This window comes from Vicugna pacos, chromosome 7 (genome assembly GCF_048564905.1).
Source record: "Vicugna pacos chromosome 7, VicPac4, whole genome shotgun sequence".
NCBI lineage: Eukaryota > Metazoa > Chordata > Mammalia > Artiodactyla > Camelidae > Vicugna > Vicugna pacos.
Genome location: NC_132993.1, coordinates 63,116,664 through 63,137,431, shown reverse-complemented (window position 1 = coordinate 63,137,431; position 20,768 = coordinate 63,116,664). Strand labels below are relative to the sequence as shown.

The following is a 20,768-nucleotide window of genomic DNA, read 5'->3' as shown; positions in this document are numbered from 1 at the left end:
TATACCCTGTATGGTAACTGTCTCTTAAGTTACTGTATGTAGAAGTTTAAAAATTATATACTGCTTTAGAATGAAGGAAATTCACTTATTTTAAAAGTATTTAACTGTTAAATCATACTTGTCATGTTACTCAAATGAGTGCTTCATTGTCATCAGCTACAGGACCAATATTATTAACATTTTCACTGATACCTTTATTCAGAGTATTCTAGACCCATGTACATTTCAAAAAAATTGAGAAGATAAAAGACTATCTTTAATTTTTGTTGTTTCTGGTGTCTGGCTTTCATTGATGCTACTTTTTTAAAGAAATTATTCTGTGTGGTGTATTTCTACAATAGCAGTGACTATTGGATGTAGCAAATTTGACAAATACTGTTATATATTTTGTGTTTTAATGTCAGATTCATTTACTTCTAGGTTAATTTAGTGATTACACACCATTTCTTGAGTTTTCTTTACTTTTTTTTTAGTTTTTCTGGGGGGTGGCAGTAACTAGGTTGATTGATTTTTAATAGAAGTACTGAGAATTGAACCTAGGACCTCGTGCATACTAAGCATGCGCTTTACCGCTTGAGCTATACCCTCCCCTCCCTGAGTCATCTCTTGTTTAATGACCTTGGTAATATTCCTGAAAACTGATATTTTGTATATTTACTAGTAGAAAGGATGATTGTTTCCACAAACAACAATGGGGGTCCCATCTTTCACTAAAACCACAGTGAGTTATTCTGCGTTGTCAACATCCTAAGTGCTACTAAGGAAATGGCACCAATTAAAACCAGCTTCAATTGTGTTATTAATTTAATACCACATTAAATTATACTCTTAGATCAAAGAATTTTAATGTTCACTGCATTTTTTTTAGGTCTCAGGTTCAGCCAACTTTATTTACACTTAGACATTGAAATTATGAATTTTATGTCATTATGTGAATTTCCATAAGTACAATTGAAAAATACATATTTTCTACTAAGATTTAGTATCCTTTAAAATCTTTGCTTTTTAAAATTAGCATAAGCCCTGGTTCAGCTTTCTTTTAGAATACTTATGCATAAGCCACTTTAACAATGTGCTGTTCTGCTGAGCGAATTAAGGTGCTTTTAAACTTGCTTGTCAGCCCATTTAAAGCTTGAATGTGGGTACTTCATAATTTTCCCTTTTATTATATGAAAGTTCTATGGTACAGATAATTCTATACTAAATTTCCACATGATTCTGCTTTTTTTCCCTTTTATGCTTATTTCAGCCTCATTAGTGTTTAATTTCTGTGACTTGTTATCTTTTATACCATGGAAACAACCGTTAATACTTTCCCTTTCTTGACCACTATTAAGTACTTTTGACCTGGATCTTGAGCACTGTTAATATAGCTGTTGCTGCTACCTGATACCTGTTGTAATTTATGGTTAATTTAGTTAGTGCAATATAATACTTGTCTTTTGACAAGCTCCATGGAAAATGGTAAATAAATCAGAAGTGAACAGTGGTTGGACTTGTTTTTACAGGCTACTAAAGAGAAACTTCCCCCATAATTCATTAATACTGTCAACAGACAAGTGTGGGATATCCACCTGAAACACAGTTTCCCAAGCTAAGATTAAAGCTCATCACATCTGGTGATGTGACCAGGTAGTGAGGTACAGTGGGAGCCTGATTATTCTCAGTTTGTTAAATATTAGAGCAGAAATGTGTTATCTAGCTTTTACTGTATTATTTTAGTTTAAATATCACTGAATAGATCACACAGATTTTGCCTAGAGCAGTAGTTCTCAAAGTGCAGTCTTTAAAGCAGCAACATAAGCATCACTAAGATTGTTCTAATGTAAGTTCTCAGTCCCCACCCCAGACCTTCTGAATGATGAAGCCCAAGCAACTTGTGTTTTAACAAGTCCTTTACGTGATACTGATACACACTAAAGTTTGAGAACCCCTGATCTAGAAAATATTTTTATAATGTTCACATTATTCTAGCTGAATTTTGAAGTGTTCTACTAATACCTGTTATATAAAAGGTTGAAATAGTTGTTTACATTTTATATAAAAATCAGATATTTCTTAGAATTATGTTTTTAAGGCAGTGGGAATAGAGGCTTTGTAAATCTTTCTTTAAATTTTGTTCAGTTATTACTCTGCCATGGAGAGATGTTTAAAGACGTTGACTGCTTCAGAATATTCTCATTAATAACTAAAATTATTTTGATCTTAATGAATATTTTTAACAGATTGATAGAAAATCATGTATAGTCCTCTTTGTGAAATAACTAGTATTTCATTTTCCTTTTAATGTGTCATTATTTGGTTCTTCTTCATAATGGAATACTTCTCTTTTACCGTGATTTTTTTTTTAACTTGTCATAAAAAAAAATCTTAAAGAGAACTGATACCGTTGTTATATCTTTTTTGCTTGCAGTGAAAGAGAAATTCAGGTAAATAGCTTTGCACGGGATACCCTGAGACTAGAAAAGAGAGCAACATCTGACAGTTTAGAGTAGGGTGGGAACAAGTAAAGCTTATTGGAGGACTTGATGCTTTGAGATGAGTCTCTCATTCATCAGATTTTTTGAGCACCTACTCTATAACAGTTGCTCTTCTAGATATTGGAGGTACAACACTGACAAAATGTACAAAATCTTTGCTTTTACAGAGCTTATAATATAATGGAGACCAATAATAAATAAACACGTAGTATGCCAGATGTTGATATCTGCGGTGAAGAAAAATAGAATGGGGGAGATAGGTGATGGGGGGAAGAGGACATTTTATATAGGAAAATTAAGGAAGGCCTCTCTTATAATGTGATAGTCAAACATATGCCTTAAGAAACTATAGGAGACTGCCACATAGATAATTAGGGGAAGAATATTTCAGGCAAAGGAATAGTGAGGATAAGGCCCTGAGGTGGTCATGTGCTAGCTCTTTGTGTGGCCAACAAAGAGATCAGTGCAGTAGGAGCAAGGTGAGTGGAGAAAGTGCGGGAGATGGGGTCAGAGTGATACCTGGGAGCCAGATCACATGGAGCTTGGAATTTAATTCTTAATGAGGTGTGGAGTCATTGGGTACAGTTTTTTTAGCTTGTTATTTTGAAATAATTTTAGACTTAAAGAAAAGTTGCAAAAATAGTACCAAGGGTTCCCATGTGCTTTTCACTTAACTTCCCCTAATGTTAATATCTCGTGTAACCATACTATAATTGTCAAAATCTTAGAAGTTAAAACTAGTACAGTACTATGAACTACAAGCTATTTGGATTTTACCAATTTTCCGAGTAATGTCCTTTTCCTGTTCTAGGATCTATTCCAGGATCCCATGTTGCATTTAGTTATCATATGGTCTTCATCTTCTCCAGTCTTTGTTAGTTCTTGAGTCTTCCTTTGTCTCTCATGACCTTGACACTTGAAAAGAACTGGCCAATTATTTTGTATAAGTTCCCTCAGTTTGAATTTGCCTGATATTTTCTCATGATTACTTGAAGTTTATGCTTTGTTTTGACAAGAGTGCCACAGAAGTCATGTTCCCTTCTCTGTGTGTCAAATTGAAAGGCCCGTGTCTTATTACTGGTAATGATAATCTTGATTATTTGTGGTATCAGCTGGATTTCTCCACTGTGTTATTACCATTTTCCCTTTGTAGTTAATAAATATCTTGGGGGAGAGAGATAGTTTGTTAGTATGCAATATCCTATTTCTCTTTGAACTTCCACCCACTAATTTTATCATCATTGATAGATCTTGCCTGCACAGTTACTTACTGTGCTTTTCTAGTGGTGATTTTTCTGTTTTCTTCATTTCTTTATTTATTAATTGGAATTATTCTGTAAGAGCTGTTTATTCACTCACATTTTTTATTTATTTATTTAACTAATCAGGCTCCATATGGACTTATGGCTGTTAATTTTTTCCAATGGATTTTAATCTAATACTACAGTAATTTTTGTTCCAGCTTTGGCATTAACACCTTTTTCAGGTTGGCACTTGCACCCTTTTGAAGTGCTTACTCTTTAGATGCTTTTGCACTCTCAGAGGCTTCAGGCCCATCTTGTATTTTCCCTGCCCCAGCCCTAGAATCAACCATTTCTCCAAGGAGTTCACATTCCTTTTACTGAAGAATGATATTTAGAATCCAAGATCTGGGTGCTATATGTACTCATTGTTACTAAGATGTCATGGTCCTCTCAGCAGTTAGTTTGAAGATATATGTAGTATCTATATTGATTTCTATGTCTGTCTGTGTATATAGTAAAAACATAAGTTCATGCTGATACCTCCAGTTCCTATCTGGTACCACAGCATTCATTGTATCCTTTTCCCTTTCCTTTGTAACTTAACTCTCCAACAGTGAGAAACCAGGCTCTCATGCTCTACAGTAGTTTCACTGATTTGTTAAGCCATATATACCCATAAAGTAATTTTGTAATTGTTAACCTTTGCCCCTGTGAAAAATGAATTTACTAACTAGAGTATTTATATACAATACTTTTTTGTCTTTAGTCTTAGAGTGTAGAATCAGAATACTGCTGTTCAAAGTATCTTAGGTTCTTTTCTTCCCCACCTCTTCAGTTTGGTTTTGTTATTAATTTTTAATACATTTAGAATCATTTGTTACAATTATGATTTTGTTTTGGGTTCCCCTACATTCTGGTTAATTTTTTTAAATTTACATACAGTAAATTTTAGTTTGTATGTGAACAGTTCTTTTGGTTGTGACAGATGCATAGAGTTATTCATCTACCACCACACACATAATATAAAATAGTTTCATAACCCCAAAATTTCCTGGCTCTGCTCTGCTCTTTTATAGTCAGCTCCTCCTCCACCCCCTGCCCTTGACAACCACTGGTTGCTTTCCATTTCTATTGTTTTGACTTTTCCAGCATGTCATAAATTCTTTTGGGTCTAGTTTCATTGTCTTAGCAAAGTGTATGCAAGATTCATCCATGTGTGTTAATATTTTTTTTTATAGCTGAGGAGTATTCCATTGTATGAATGCACCGATTTGTTTTTCCAGAGGATATACAGATTATTTCTAGCTTTGGGTTGTTAGAGATTTTTCAGTAACTGACCTAACTTTCATTTTTCAAAAGGATCATTTTGACCACCTTGTTAAAAATAGACTAGGGGAATGGAGGCGTGCAGGGCAGAAGCACAGAAACCATTTAGAGGACTTGCTCAGGCTTACATGTTAGGTATAAGTTAGAATGTGAACTCAAGCAATCTGGCTTCAGTCTGTACTGTTAATTGCCATTCCTTTGCCCTTTGAAAATAAAAGGGAGTGAATCACTCTGTCAATTACTGCTGAAGGTAATATTACAGCCTGAGAAATGGATTTTGCAATCTGGGGAGTCATTGGTAACTACAAGAGCAGTTTTAGTGGAGTAATGGAAGTGAAAGCATAATTCAAGGGAAAATGAGAGGGAAAATCAGTCTTTCAAGTAAAGACTTAAAAGACAAGTAGAAACTAAGTGGGTAGACCAAGAAGAAAATTTATGGAAAAGGAAAGAGCATGTTGGTGTAAATAGCATGATGTATGTGAGGACAGTGGACAGTTTTGTGTTGTAAACATCTGGGGTGGAATGTGGGAAACTGATAGAAGGTGAAGGTAGAGGGATAGCAGTGGTTAATCCACATAGCCCTTTGAGGGCTAAGTTAAGGAGTTCTAACTTTATGCTGAAAAGTGCGAGGAGTCATTGAAATATGTTTGGTTGAAAATAGTAATATCAAATTTGTGTTGTAGAGAGATTCCTCTGGCAGCAGTGTGATGAGTGAATGAGCAGGAAAATAGAGGAGAGATGCTGAATTTGCAGAAATAGGAGGCTTAGACTATTCTAAGTGAGAAGGGATAGAAATCAAGTTAGGGCCAGAGGAAAGTGATTTAAAAACTATTAGGAAGTTGAGTTTGATAGAAATTTGTGTGACATTAGATATGGAGAATAAGGAAGAGGAGAGGAAACTACCTACACATGAATCCTTGACCAAGCAGGTTGTTGGTGTATTTCATTTACTGAGATAGGGGATTCAAAAGAAGTGAGTAATGAGTTCAGTTTTAGATAATCTGAGTTTGAACTATATAGAAGGGGGAAAATATTCACTAGAGTCTGATGTTTGATGAGACCAGATTAGAAGTTTTCATCACTTAAAGATATTTGAAGCTATGGTTTTGGAGAAGTTAACAGCTTATTTGTTGTGTTGGTAGAATGCTGAAATTTATAAGAGAATAAAAATATGTAAGTCTGTAAAAGAGACTGAGGCGTAAGAGGAAAATCAAGAGAATAGTGTCATAAAAGCCAGATGAGAAGTGTTTTCCCCAGAGTGGCAGATATCATGGAAAGGTCATGGATGCTGAGATTTTGGTGTCCATTGAATATTGGAATATGAGTGTCATCAGTGACCTGAATGAGAACAGTCTCATGGAGTTAGTAGAGGAGGAATTCAAAATTAAGACAGGTAAAGAAATAGAGTTAAAAAAAAGAGACACAGCAATTTGATGACACCTGACTGTGAAGAGAACAGGAGAGCACTAGCTGGAAAAGGGGAGAGTACTTTTTTTAAGGTTGAAATATTTGTATTGACTAGCAGTGGAGAAGTTGAAGATGCAGGACAGAGGGGATGGGCTTTGTAGAGCCAGATCATTGGGGTAAATGAGCATGGAATCCAGAACACAGGTGGAAGGTATGGCCTTTGGATCAGAGAGAACTTGCTTCCTTGAAGATTGGAGAGATTATTGCTGGTGATAGTGGGCTTTTGTTTTGGGGTAGGGGAGGAGTTTCATTGAAAAGGCCTTGTAGTCTAAGTAAATGTTGTCAGATATTCAAGATTCTTTCCTTTTTTTTTTTTCTTTTTAATGGTATGGTTTTATATTTTATATAATTTTAATGAAAGAAACATGATTAAACTTTGTTTTAGTTTTAAGTTTGGGGGCTGCTTTAGGTTCCATGGACGCATCTTGCTTTAATCAAAGAATTAGTAAAAATTTTCTCTACTAATCATCAGAGTATCTGCCTTTATTACTTGATTTCATAATATCTGTTATAAGTATTTTACTTTCTGTATTTGATTTCACAAGTGATTTACCCAATGATATATCCAAATCCACATAATAATACATTTATTGTGATGGATTTTACTTCTGCTGAGACAGGCTACCATAAATACATTCAGGCTTATATTCAACCTATAGCAGTTTCCTGTTGGTTGGGATAGCTTTTGTTATATGAGTAAAAGTGCTTAGAGACTGCTCTCAAGCCCTTAGAAGGGTAATCTCTTTAACATTGTCTTTACTTAGTACTTACTTTGTGGTTCTGCAGAAAAGTTACCTTTGAGAATGTGGTTTCAGATTCTTGATTGAATCAGGTAGAAACAAATCAGTCTGTTCTGTGGGAAATAGGCTTTCAGCAATTAAAGTTTCCCACAGTGATCCAGAGGTACTGTTTAGAGCCATAGATTATTTTCTTCTAGTGCCTAAAGTAATCTGTTGCCAAATAACGAGTAAGGAATATACTCCTAGAGAATGATTATTATTATAGGCAACTCTTATGAGTTTATTAATCATCATTTTTGAGAGTAATGGAACCTTAAGCTACATTTCTATATTTTCTCAAAAAAAAAAAGAGACTTTTTGTGGTGGTGAGGATGAAATAATAGTAAGTTAAGATTTTGTTTTGTCATTGCTGTGTTTTAAACATAAACTGTAATTAAGTGTTGAAATGCATTTGCCATTAGGTGTTAGCCCTGGTGTACTTATTATAAGCATTGGTAAGGGCATTGTCAGGGTATTGTGTCCATGATTAAGCCCCTCTATTAAATAACTTAGAAAAATAAAAAACAAATCAAAATATAAGAGAGAACGACAGAAGTGTTTTACAATTTGAGGGGAATATTTATGGGAAAAAAGATTAAATAGCTTGACATTGTACAATTAAAGTAAAGCTATTTTATTTGGGAAATAAAACCCAGTACTACAAATTAATAGCCTTCAAATATACATTAAAATCTTGATTATCTGAAACCTAGGGATAATGAGCTAGCCTGGATAATTAAAAAGGTGTCCTCCTAAAACTTGAAGTACTTTTATTTAGTTTTGATTGCAAAAAGTTTTATGTGCTTTCTAAAATTAAAAATATATAATTTGAATTATTCCAATTCAGAGTAATCTGTGTGAACATCAACATATATATAATATGCCACCAGTTAATAAACTGTTTTGGGAAGCATTATTTGCCCCATCCTGAGTTATCTTTACTGCTGTCTTGAGTCTTTTTCCCCTCCTAATTTTACTGTGTTTTCTTTGTGGTTAGTTTTTTAACCTTGAATCTATATTCCTAGTTATAAAGGGACCCCTTACTTACAGATTTTTGTTTTACATAGATAAATTCTAGTTTTATATGCTTTCTAAAATGGGAATAGACTATAATTTGAATTATTTTAATTCAGAGTTACCTTTCTGAACATGAATTAATGTAATATGCCATCAGTTAATATACTATTATTACGAGGGCTGTTTGCCCCATTCTGAAATCACCTTAGTCTGCTGCTTTTTTGAGTTTGTTCCTGCTTAGGTTTCTCTTTCTTTTCTGTGTAGTTAGTTCCTACCTTGACCTAAATGTTTCTATTTATAAAGGGATATGTTTTACTTTCAGGTCTTGTTTTTGCTTCAAATAAGAGAAACTGGACACCAGATTATCAGAACTGTAATTTGCAGAGAGAGCTGAGAAAGCATATTTTGAGAGGTATTTGATATGCTAAGCATGGGTCCCACCAGTTCATAAAGCTGAGCCTCTAGCATATTGATGATTTGGTATCTGATGAAGCCCCAGTAAAGTGAGATTTAACTGCACCAGTGGTGAGGTTGGACCTTCATCTTGTACAGATGTTGAGATGTCTTTACAACTTAACTGGAGACCTCACAAAAGAAGCCATAATAAACAGAAATTTGTCATTGGCTACTCCAGAATTGGAAGAGACAGCTGCCCCTCCCCTACCCCAAACCGTATCCCTGTAGATTCTGGGCTTTCTGTAGAAAATCTCATTTTCTCTGCCCTAATTGTTTACTGACTATGAAGAGCTTGAGTACTGGCTCCTCTAAAAAATTTTGTGTAGTGAAAGTGGCTATAAAATGGATTTTTGTTGATATTACCTACTTGCTTTAGTATGGGTTTTTCCATTGTAGTTAATGGTTTTGTGAACTGAGGATATTTAGTTACTGGTTAGAGAAAAGACACCACAGTGAAAGCTTTTTCATTTATTTAAAACAACTTTCACTGTTGAGGATCTTTTAATATTAAAAAGTATGCTGTTCTTTTTAAATTCTGAGTTAACTGGTTTATTTACTATTGCTGATAGTTCTGGAGCTACTAGGTGGCTTGCGCTTTTAAGTTTTAGTCAGAGTGCATAGGATACCTTAAGTGGTATAATTATCAACAATTATATACAACGCAGCTTTTAAATAAAAGGAAGGGATTTTTTGCTTAACGTTTACTCTGTAAACAATTCAGTGTGGAAATAGGTTATAACTGAGCTATCTATAGTTAGTTCCAGTGACTGCTTAAAAGAATGAGTATTATTTCTAAGGAAATTTCAAAAGGAAATACTTTGTTTTCCAGAAGTAATTATGATTATTTGATATAATTGAAGAACTGATTGATAATATGGACTCAGACCTACTTAATTTCAAATTTTTAAATTAAAACCACTTTTTAATTGGATGGAAAAACACTAGCTTATCTTAGAAGCATTATGGACTTATCTAAATATCCTTTTCAAAGCTCTGACGTGGAACTTGGATCCTGTTAGTCAGGCTATTTTGTGGGCGTATGAATTCACATTCCACCTGTCAGTGTACCTATAGGTAAAGACATTAAACCACACCCTCTGTTCTGACCTTTTCCTCAGGGGACACTGACTAGAATCCTTTGACTCAGCGTGAGAGGTTATTTGAATAGCTCAATTCAGAAGAGCTTTTATTTTTGAATTGAGTGAAGCAGCAAGAACAAGGGAATGTTGCAACTACTTTTCTTAAGACTGCTACTATGGAGATTTAAAACTTGACCTTCCCTGCCAGGTTCTTCTTGGAAGGGTTTTATTTCCACAGGCATATTTAATACGGAAAGCAGTTTTATTGCTCAGCTAGTTAGATGTTTATATTTTTATTCTTCCATTCTTCAGTGATTTAGCAATTCTAATTTACACTGTTTTTGCTTGCTTGTGGTTTTGTTTTTTGTTTTGTTCTGTTTTTTGTTGTTTTTTTTTTTGATGAAGATCGATGAAGATCTAGGGTTTTTTTAGATTTGTGTTTTTTTTCTTTTGTTCATCATATGAAATAAATTTTATAATGTTAATTTGATAGTGATAAGCCATTTTCATACTGCTATGGTATATCTTGATAAACTAAGCAGAACTTTTTAATGTAGTGGAAAACTGGTAAAGCAAATGAGGAAAATTGGCAGCTATATCTTCTAGAATGGATTCTTACAAGACCTATTTGGCAACTGTCAAACTTAGTGGCTCGTGGTTGGAAAAAGAAGATGAAGACATTTATGAGGTTGAATCTCGTGTGCCTTTACCACATCCTTTTCCTCTTTGTGAACATTTGGATGAAAATAACTCAGTAATTATTAATACTACTATTTTTCATTTTATTCATAAAAGAAATGGGCACATATTAAAGCTTATTTCTAAAATTTCACTGCCTACCCCTCCTTATTCAGTAAGTATAAAAATTTGGCTTTTTTAAAATAGTTTTGTGCCTCCAGTTTTTATACACTTAGTTTAAAAAGTATAATGATTAATGAACTTTAAATGTCTTTGGTAAGGATAAATGGGATAAAACATTGCTTTCTTGTTGTTTGGTGTTACTACTCATCCTGTAATGATGAACGTATTGAAGGGCTAGATTTTGTCTACAAGCCCCAACTTGGCTATGTTTTTAATTCCAGAAAGCAGAATAGGATCATATTTCAGTTCTCTCATACCAGGCAAGCTGTTTTTAAAAATCCTGCTTGCCCTTAAGAATCTTGCTTCTAAATGTTCATGATGTCAATCTTGAGTAAAAATGTAATGATTATTCTTGAGGGAATAGGCATTGCCATACCTAAAACAGCTAAGTGAATTGTCATTGAGCCAATTAGGAAATGTTTATAATCATACGGTATATTGGCTGTAGTTCCAGAAAAAGAAAAAGGAAACCTGGATTCTAATTTCAGGGGAGTTGTTTTTTGCTAACTCCCTAAGGAACTTATGTTTAATATACTTACTAATCCTGTGAGAAAATATCTTTTTCTGCTTTTTATGTAAAATGTATTTTATAAAGATTGTTAAGGATATTTAACACAGTTTTTCAGGTTCATTTGATACCTAAGTATGTTGTGAATGATTCACTACAAGTTTCAGTATAACTACAATTTACTCAGCACTTTTTATGACTTTCATGGCTTTAACTATAATATACTAGCTAATATTTAACAAGACAGATGGTCTTCAAAATAGTTTTTTGTCACCTCCTCTAAAACTTTTAAAGTGACAGAATATTTACTAATACTTTATACATACTTTTAATGTAATGGTAAGTTTTCTTAAATTTGAAAATATTGAATATGATATTTTTATATATTTTATGTTATTAGGAATAGGCATAGATATTATGAGATATTAGGAATAAATCATAACTTAATTGGATAGAAGAGGTTTTCTTAATTATAAAGTATTTAGATAAATAGTAAAGTGTGGGTGCCATCTACTATAATAAATGAAATTGTTTTTCTAGACTTGCTGTATTTGAGTCTCAGTTTTCTCGTTTTGCTTTGAAAAATTGGAGTTATTTCTTGCGGTTTTATGGTAATATTTAAACATGGCAGGTTTAGCTCTTGTCAAGAAATAGAATGTAGAAGGAGACTTACTTAATTGTCTTACCTAAAGCAAGTATTTTATTGTTTAGTGCATTGTTGTATTTATACAGTAAATCTGAAAAAGGAAAAAAATTTCATGTCCTAGTTAGAGCTTTGAACTCTTTTAAAGATTTCATATATTTATCAGGCAATCATTTAATAAAGTACAGAAAATAATTACGTATGTACATATGATTAGCAGTTGATATATTTTTAAAATATAGATTGTGACTTGAAGTTCAGTAGCATGGTTGTGTAAAAATTAGTTCATACTTTATGGTCTTTTTTTTAAAATAAAAATTAATGTATATATCATCTACATTTAAAGGAAAATACTCTTTTGCCAATCAAAAGTAAATATATATATAAAGTTTTATCTTTGTTGAGGTAACAATATATTATACAGATATTTTAGGAAAAATTTTGTAATTAAAATATTTGTTTAATTTTCCATTGTGAGTCTTAAATGTGTATTCATATTATTTACAAGTAATAAGTTGTGAAGGATATTTAAAACATTCTATTAAAAGAAGAATTAATTGCACACTAGATATTTTGGATATTGATTTAGGGTTACCCTAAAAATAAAATTTTACTTAGTAGCTCTAAAATCTGTTTGCTATGGTAAATACTACTCAGATGTGAAGAGCAGAGCAGAAGTCTCTAATAATAAAATATTCTTAAATATTATCATAATTTTATAATACATTATTGGTATCTGACTGTAAATTAAAAACCACCACATTTGATTCATATTTTAAACTTAAAACATGGTAATAATGTCTTTCTAACATACTAGGTACTTCATATATAAATTTACAAGTTCTTAAATTGTGTGAGCCTGTTATTAATGTATGCAATCATTGCCTTTTTTTAAAAAAAAAGTTGATCATGTAAATACTGAGTACTAGAAACATTTGAGTTCAGTTTTTTCCCCATGTAGTTATTTCAATAAAAACAGATAAAGCAAGTGCTAACAGTAAGAAGCCCAGAAAACTAAAGCAGAGATAGTGCTTTTATATAATTTCATGCAGCTGATAACAGTGATCACTGCTTTTTGAGAGCTTTGGCCTTGTGTCTGTACTTGACTGTTATCCTAAAACTTATTTAAGAATGTAGTCAGTATGTGCCAATGACAGCATTTTAAGGAAGTTGTGTTTATGGGTAATGCCTTTATATTCTAAAGTTGAAAATAAACTGAATATTCATTTAAAGTCTTGTAGATGTTTCACAAATGGACAGAAATATAAAGCTTTTAGTTAAAACATGGGTTATAATTTTGTTGTGCCACTATTTTGTTTACTGATGTCATTGTATTACTCATATATTATTAGTTCCCTACAATGTGCAGCAGGAGTTGCAGTCAATAAATGTGAAATATAAAAGAAATAACATTTATCATAGAACACACAATTATATAAAATTCTTTAGCAAATAAAAAAGAACCCATGTACTATTAACTTTATATCTCTCTTAGTAGGATAGGATGTAGATCTAGTGATGTAAAGTGGTTTGTTTTCCAGAGAAGCAACTTTTTGTGTTCAGTACAACTAGAGTACATCTCTTACAGAAAGTGATACACAGCTAATCTACTTATCTACTGACTTAACCCTATCTACTGATATTAACATGCACCAGAAATATTAAATGACTACAGTTCAACAGTATATTTTCATTTAAAATCCTATTTTTTAAGCTTTAATAACTTTGTCTTCATGTGTACTTTCCCTCTTTGTTTAGCTGGAACATGCAAAAGTTACACAGACAGAGCTGATGCGTGAGTCATTTAGACAGAAACAAGAAGTGGCAGAGTCTCTTAAGTGCCAAGAAGAACTGCGGGAGCGCCTTCAGGAGGAGTCCAAGGCCAGAGAACAACTGGCTGTGGAGCTCAGTAAGGCTGAGGGTGAGCACCTTGCCATTGGCAACTGAGGGTGGAGAAATTTCAAGTCTTAAATTAGATTTTGATGCAAGCTCTGTTTGAAACCACCAGTCTCCTCTTAATTTTGAGTGATCATTGAAAAGAAGTTGTAATTGGTCTTTAAAATTCCTCCAAGCAATTTTCAAAACTATATGTATATTTCTAATTATAAAAAGTTCTTTAATAGAATTATAGAAAATATATAAAATTTTAGAAAATGCAGAAATGAATAAAGTGAGTTGTTAAGATAATCCCTCTATCCTAAGACAACTCTTATAATAATTTAAAGATGAGGAAACTAGAGCAAAGAGATGTTCATAAATTGTTCAAAGTCACCATTAAATGGTGATTCCAGGCTTTAAGCCTCTAAAGCCCCATGGTTTATATTCCACCATGCTGTTGTGAGTCTTGGCCTTCTACAATCACTTAAAATATCAGCTTTCTCTAGTATATTTAAAATGTGATTCAGTTCACAAGCATCTGATTTATATTAAGCTTTCCAGGAACCTATCTGTTTATATCTGTTTAATAAAGTGAATTACACCTACATAATGTTATTTATTAGCACAACAGTTATTATTAGAACGTTAAGAGAAATTTCATTTTTAGACAGCGTGGTTAACAAAAAAAAGACTGTTGAACATACCATACTTGCTCCTATCATCAGCAGCAAATTCATTCAAGATGTTGGATAGGTTGGAATGATTTAAAGTTTGCTAGCAGTATACCTTTTATTGTTTATGTAAAACTAATGGTAAAATTTGAAATACGTAATAATTGCATTCCTTGTTTATTTTATAGGTGTCATTGATGGCTATGCAGATGAAAAAATGCTTTTTGAAAGGCAAATTCAGGAAAAAACTGACATAATAGATCGTCTTGAGCAGGAGTTGTTATGTGCAGGTAATAGGTTACAAGAATTGGAAGCAGAGCAACAGCAGATCCAAGAAGAAAGAGAATTACTGTCCAGGCAGAAGGAAGCTATGATAGCAGAGGCAGGCCCAGTTGAACAGCGTATGTATTTTTTTAAATTTTATATGAAGCATTCCTTAAAAGTTTAAGATGGCTTTTTTCCCCTTTCAGTGCCATTATTTATGTATTTTATATAGGGCTTGAAAAATTGTAAGAAAATTCCCCTTACTGGTAAATGTCTTATAAGCCAACTCTGTGGAATCAGATTTTTTTTCTTTTTCCTTTGGCTGATTTTAACAGGAAAAGATAATTCTTCACTCTCAAATCTCTACTGAAAGAGAAAGCTACATATAACGAGGCAGAATATTTTGTAAACTGTGTGAGATTTAGTTCTCTTAATTGCAGAAAAGCAGCAAAAATGTATACTTGGATTAACCAAGAGCACTGATCTGGCACTTGTGAGCAGTTGGGGTGGATTTCAACCTGCATTACAATAGGTTGAAAAGGTCAGTGGCTGACATCTAGTTTAAAATAAGCAGGATTTCAAAGAATAAATAAATTTACAAATAAAGTCATCTTTTCTTAAATGAGAAATTAAGTTAACATCTTAAAGTTTGTTTACTGGTAAACAAAATAAATAAATAAAGGTTAAGACTTTGTAACACTGGAACTTTAAATCCTTTTCATCACATCTTGTCACTTTTGTATTACACATGAAGAGGAATTATAAATGTGTAGTTTCACTAATTGAATTTGCACAATTTAGAGAGACCACATACATTTTTGCATTATGGTGAAGTTTTTCTGATTGCTCACATTTGTTTAACACAGATTTAGGGTTGGAATTTTTAATTTGAAAAGTATACTTATCAGACATGTAAAATAATCAAGAAACTGCTAGGTCTCAAAATGTTACCAGTGGGGTGGGAGGGTGTAGCTCAGTGGTAGAGTGTGTGCTTAGCATGCACAGAGTCCTGAGTTCAATCCCCAGTACCTCCATTAAAAAATAATAATAATAATAAAATAAGATATAAAAATAAACAAATAAATAAACCTAATTACCTCCCCCCACAAAACAAAAATGTTACCAATGATAATAATCAGTGGTTTCAACTTTTACTTCTGTTTTTTTGTGTGTGTTTGTGTGTATTATTCTGTTTCAGGAAATAGAAGACATGTAAATTATTATATTTTTGTTCTGTGTATGTGTGTGTGTGTTTTTCTCTAATAGGGCTAGTAGATGCTGCAGTTGATGCAGCACCTGAAGCAGGTGTGTTTATACAATTGCATGACCATTGTTTGGGTGACAATCTCACAAATGCAAAAATTGGATGACCCTTGGATTTTTCTACCAACTAACATATCTCTAATTTTGCTTTTGTGTTTCATACTTACAGTTTTCCTCTTTAACACCAAAAAACTTTTCTTGTGATAAAAATACATATTTATATTTGGAATTAACAATTGAAATTCATGGTTGACATCATCTTCTTATTTCCACAGAGCTTAAGACCATTCTGTTTTTTTTTTTAAAGAAAAGATTGTTTTATTAAAACAATCTTTTCTTTAACAAATATATTAAACTCTTGTAGCCTGTGACTTTTCAACATGCTGTTTCTAAATCAGGAAGTATATAAGATGATGGTGTCAATAGGATCAGTGAAATTTAGTAAAGAGACTTTCTGGCTGATTTACTTTTATATTAACATCTAAATTTGTACTGTTTTAAAAGGAAAGCTATTTTCTGTAGCTTCCTAGTCCTGAGCACACTGTTGACAAACTAGTTAGTATGAAGACTCTAGAATTATATTCCTTCCATTGTCTTCATTAGAGATTTGTTTCACTTTGCTATATATACATTATGATTAATATTAATAATGATAGCTAACACATATACAGTGCTTACCATACTCTAGGCACTGTTGTTCTTCACATATATTAACTCTTTTTATCCTACAATAACTCTTAGAGATCAGTACTGTTACTATCCCCAGCTTACATATAAGGAAATTGAAGGACATCATGTTAAATGTCACAGAGATAAGTGGCAGAGCCAGGTTGTAAACCCACAGTCTTTGCTCTTAAACACTACACCACACTACCCCTCACACTAATCAGTTTTCCCTTGATACACATACATGTGAGCATGTAAGATTACCTCAGGAATATAGATCTAATAAGGAGTAAGACTAATAGGAAATTCTGATTGTAGTAATTTCTTTTCTGTAACTCTTACTCGCTTTTGTTAAAGATTTACAGTATTTGATCTGGGTGTGTATTTTGTATGACTTCATGGGTTTGGAATGAATTGATTTTCGCCTGGAGTGAGTTATTTTTATGCTTGAATCTAATTAGACTTTGCTCTTTTCCTTGCAGTGAAAAGGAGTCATTTGCTATGCTCTTTTCACAAAAATACTATTTTTAGTGACAGGACATCTTTTTGTCAGTTCTGTATAATTTTATTAATCAATACTGTTGATAGCTTGCTTACTTACATAGGAATATGTTATTTTGATATATTCAGAGGACTTTTTACATGTGTTTGAAATAAAACTCAGCTCCTCTATTTCATGAAGGTAAAATTTGAAAGTTATGGATGCTTTCACTATCATAACATTAATTGTGATCTGACTTGGTATATTTTTGCATTTATAAACAGAATTACTACAGGAGACAGAAAAACTAATGAAGGAAAAACTAGAAGTACAATGTCAAGCGGAAAAAGTACGTGATGACCTTCAAAAACAAGTGAAAGCTCTAGAAATAGATGTCGAGGAACAAGTCAGTAGGTTTATAGAGCTGGAACAAGAGAAAAATGCTGAACTGATGGATTTAAGACAGCAAAATCAAGCATTGGAAAAGCAATTGGAAAAAATGAGAAAATTTTTAGATGTAAGTATTCCCTACTTGAATATTAATTTTCTCAGTGGAATGCTACTTGCTACTATTCTAGGTTGTGGATTTTAAATTATGAAGAGATTCTTAAATTCTAGTATTTTCATCTATATGTGTCACCTACCAATTAATTGAAAAGTATCATTTCAATTAAAAATTTGAGTAATTTTTATTTTGCAGTTTTCAGAATTAAAAGCTGTAGTACAGGCATATTAAGAATAAGCCCTACCAGTTAGCCTTTCCAGAATCATAGTTAAGAAACTTGTAGTCTTTTTCTTAATCAATAGCCAAAGCAGGTGAGGATCCTAAGAACTAATTCGCCACCACTGTCTCGCCCATGAAAGATACACACACAGGTAGCAATGTGCCCTTGGAAGTAAAGGACTGGAACAGTTGTCATGCTGTCATTACTTTCTTGCAAAAAGATGTTAAATCCCTAATTTCCCTGAATTTTCTTCTTTGGGGTTTTATTTAAGCCTGATGTTCCCTTCACAGATCACAGAATCAGATTCTTACACATCTTATAATTTTAGCTGCAAGACCTAGATTAAGATGAAAGAAATTGATTTGCTAAACAGTTTGTTCTACTTATTTTGTTTAATGACTAAATTAATAGTGGAATTCCTTCTTTGTTCCAAAAACTACATTTTAAGGAGAGTATTTTTTGTATCATTCTGTATTTAACATTGCTTAAAATTTTTAAAATGTTGTGCTTCAAATAATATTTAAATGCTTAAATTTTTGTTGAAGAATTGTACAGAGGCTATGTACCATACAACGAATATTTTCTTTTTAAATCTTTCTGGTTTGGGATATTCTGTGGTCATCAACTGTTTGTCTTCAAGTAAAACTGTACCTATAATTAAAGGGAAGTAAGAGAAGTAATAGCTTCAGTGAATACTGTTCCTTCAGTTACTATTATTATTAAACTTCAGGAACAAGCCATTGATAGGGAACACGAGAGAGATGTATTCCAGCAGGAAATACAGAAACTAGAACAGCAACTTAAGGTCGTACCTCGATTCCAGCCTATCAGTGAACATCAAACTAGAGAGGTAAGAATTTTAGTGATACTGTCCACTTTACAATATATTTGTATATTGTGTGTAAAATAAGATGTATATTGTAAGAAACTTGAGTTCTTTGTATAGTATATGTCTTCAAAATGAGAAACTTAAATACTACTTTAATATGAGAAGGATCTTGAAACTCTAAAAATTCCAAAGAAGTATAAAATAGCAATAAACTCATTGCAGTAAAATGTTACCTACATTTTCATTGAATAGAAGGAATCTGATGTAGAACAGCCTTGCCTACTAGAGCAGTAGAAAAATTATCAGTCCCCACAGAGTTTATAGTTACTGGTTTTGCCCCTAACATATCTTTAGCTTTTGAAAAATAGCCATGTATTTGTTGCAATGCAAAAGAATATTTAAGCTCTAGAATTTACTGTCATTTACTTTCTTTTTTCTAACTTAAAATTGTGACCTGAAGATTCATGAAACTTTAAGAAACTAACAGGGATATGTATATTTGATTTTCTCCCAAAACATTGTGATCCAGTCCCTCCTTACCTTACCTTGCCAGATCTGATTCCCTAGCTTCTGATTTTCTCAGGAACAACAAAAAAAAATCTAACTGTAACAGCAGTATATCATGCCATTTTGCTGTGCCTGCTTTGTGGTCTTTTCCCTTGATCTTACTCCCAATCTCAGTCCACCTTTTATTGTTAAAATTTCTCCCCAGTGGCTGTCATCCCTGAACCTGTAATTATAGGTAATCTTGCATTTCTTTTAATGTTTTGAGAAATAAGTGCCGTTTTAAAATAATGTCCTGAAAGTGTCTCACTGAAATAAGGTAGAATTCTTTTTTCTTACCATTACATTTTTTTTTAAGTAAGCTTTGTTTCTTCACTTGATTAGAACTAATTTCATAAGCTGTCTTATTGATCCTTCCTTTGCACTTCCATTACAGAGCCATTCATTTGAATGGTGCTGCACGTCAGATCACTTAGGAAAACTTTAAAGATGCACAGATCCCTCTCACCACCAGGCATTCTCATCTCTGTTCTGGACTTGTGGAATGTGTAGGCTGAAAAAGCTTTCCAAGTGACTATATTAGTTTCCTAATCCCCTCCCATCCCTGTGGTATTTAGAACCATTATATTATTATTTGTATCGATTATAATCATTTGGGGAAAGAAAAGTATTATCCATGAAAGATTTTTTTAACTCATCTTATCTCATATATGAGGGTAAGTTAGTACTCGGCAAACTTGCTGTCTTTATTAGGTTTTAATGTGGTTGTGCCATTAGAGCTTATAATTCAACATTCAAAAATGCATTGTTTTCAGTTTAAAAGAATGCAAAAAATTTTTTTTAAATATTGTTTTCTCCTAGCTAGAGAAAATCTTAGTCTTAAGAGAAATTTTGTTAAAGGGTTGGTAAAAGCAATATTATTTCTCTTTTACTAGTGCTGCTTGGTTTTATCAACTCAGAAAATGTTGCTTTGGTTTGAAACAATAGTTGCTATTCATATCAAAAATTTCAAAAAAAATACCCTTTTTGAAATGAGGATAGATATGGTGTTAACTTGCTGACATTTTTCAAAATTACAGTTTCTGCTTATTATATTTCTAGGTTGAACAGTTAACAAATCATCTGAAAGAAAAAACGGACAAGTGCAGTGAGCTTTTGCTCTCCAAAGAGCAGCTTCAGAGGGATATACAGGAGCGAAATGAAGAAATTGAGAAACTTGAGTTCAGAGTAAGGGAACTGGAGCAAGCCTTACTCATTAGTGCAGACACTTTACAAAAGGTATGACATTATCTTTGTGTTAATTTTATCAGCTGTTTTAATGCAGATTACTTAGACACTTGAACATCAGTTCTTTTAAATAAAAAATTGCTATTGACTATGTTGATCTTATTGCATAATGTATACATCTTTATGTCTCATTGGCATAGCCATTTCTGTTTATTCTTACCTCCAAGTGTTGCTTGCATATCTGAGTCCTGATAAAGGAAGATTAATTAAATCAGAAGAATTAATTACCCTTTTATCCATCACTAAGGCTGTGATTCTAAAATAATAGCCAAGTGGAAAAGCTATAGACAACAGTTTAGGCAGATGCTTTACCCCAGACTCAGAAGTAATGAGATTTATT

The 20,768-nt window shown here is 32.7% G+C and overlaps 1 protein-coding gene across 10 annotated transcripts in view; it reads left to right on the top strand.

Moving 5' to 3' along the window:
- Nucleotides 1-20,768, top strand: part of AKAP9 (A-kinase anchoring protein 9) — a 139,203-nt gene that overhangs the window by 83,838 nt on the left and 34,597 nt on the right. For all 10 annotated transcript variants that reach the window (XM_072964997.1, XM_072965004.1, XM_072965003.1 and 7 more), the window contains 5 exons: nucleotides 13,619-13,781; nucleotides 14,598-14,810; nucleotides 17,368-17,600; nucleotides 18,539-18,658; nucleotides 20,243-20,419. In XM_072964997.1, coding sequence (XP_072821098.1) covers nucleotides 13,619-13,781; nucleotides 14,598-14,810; nucleotides 17,368-17,600; nucleotides 18,539-18,658; nucleotides 20,243-20,419 — 906 coding nt within the window. The remainder of the gene's footprint in view (nucleotides 1-13,618; nucleotides 13,782-14,597; nucleotides 14,811-17,367; nucleotides 17,601-18,538; nucleotides 18,659-20,242; nucleotides 20,420-20,768) is intronic.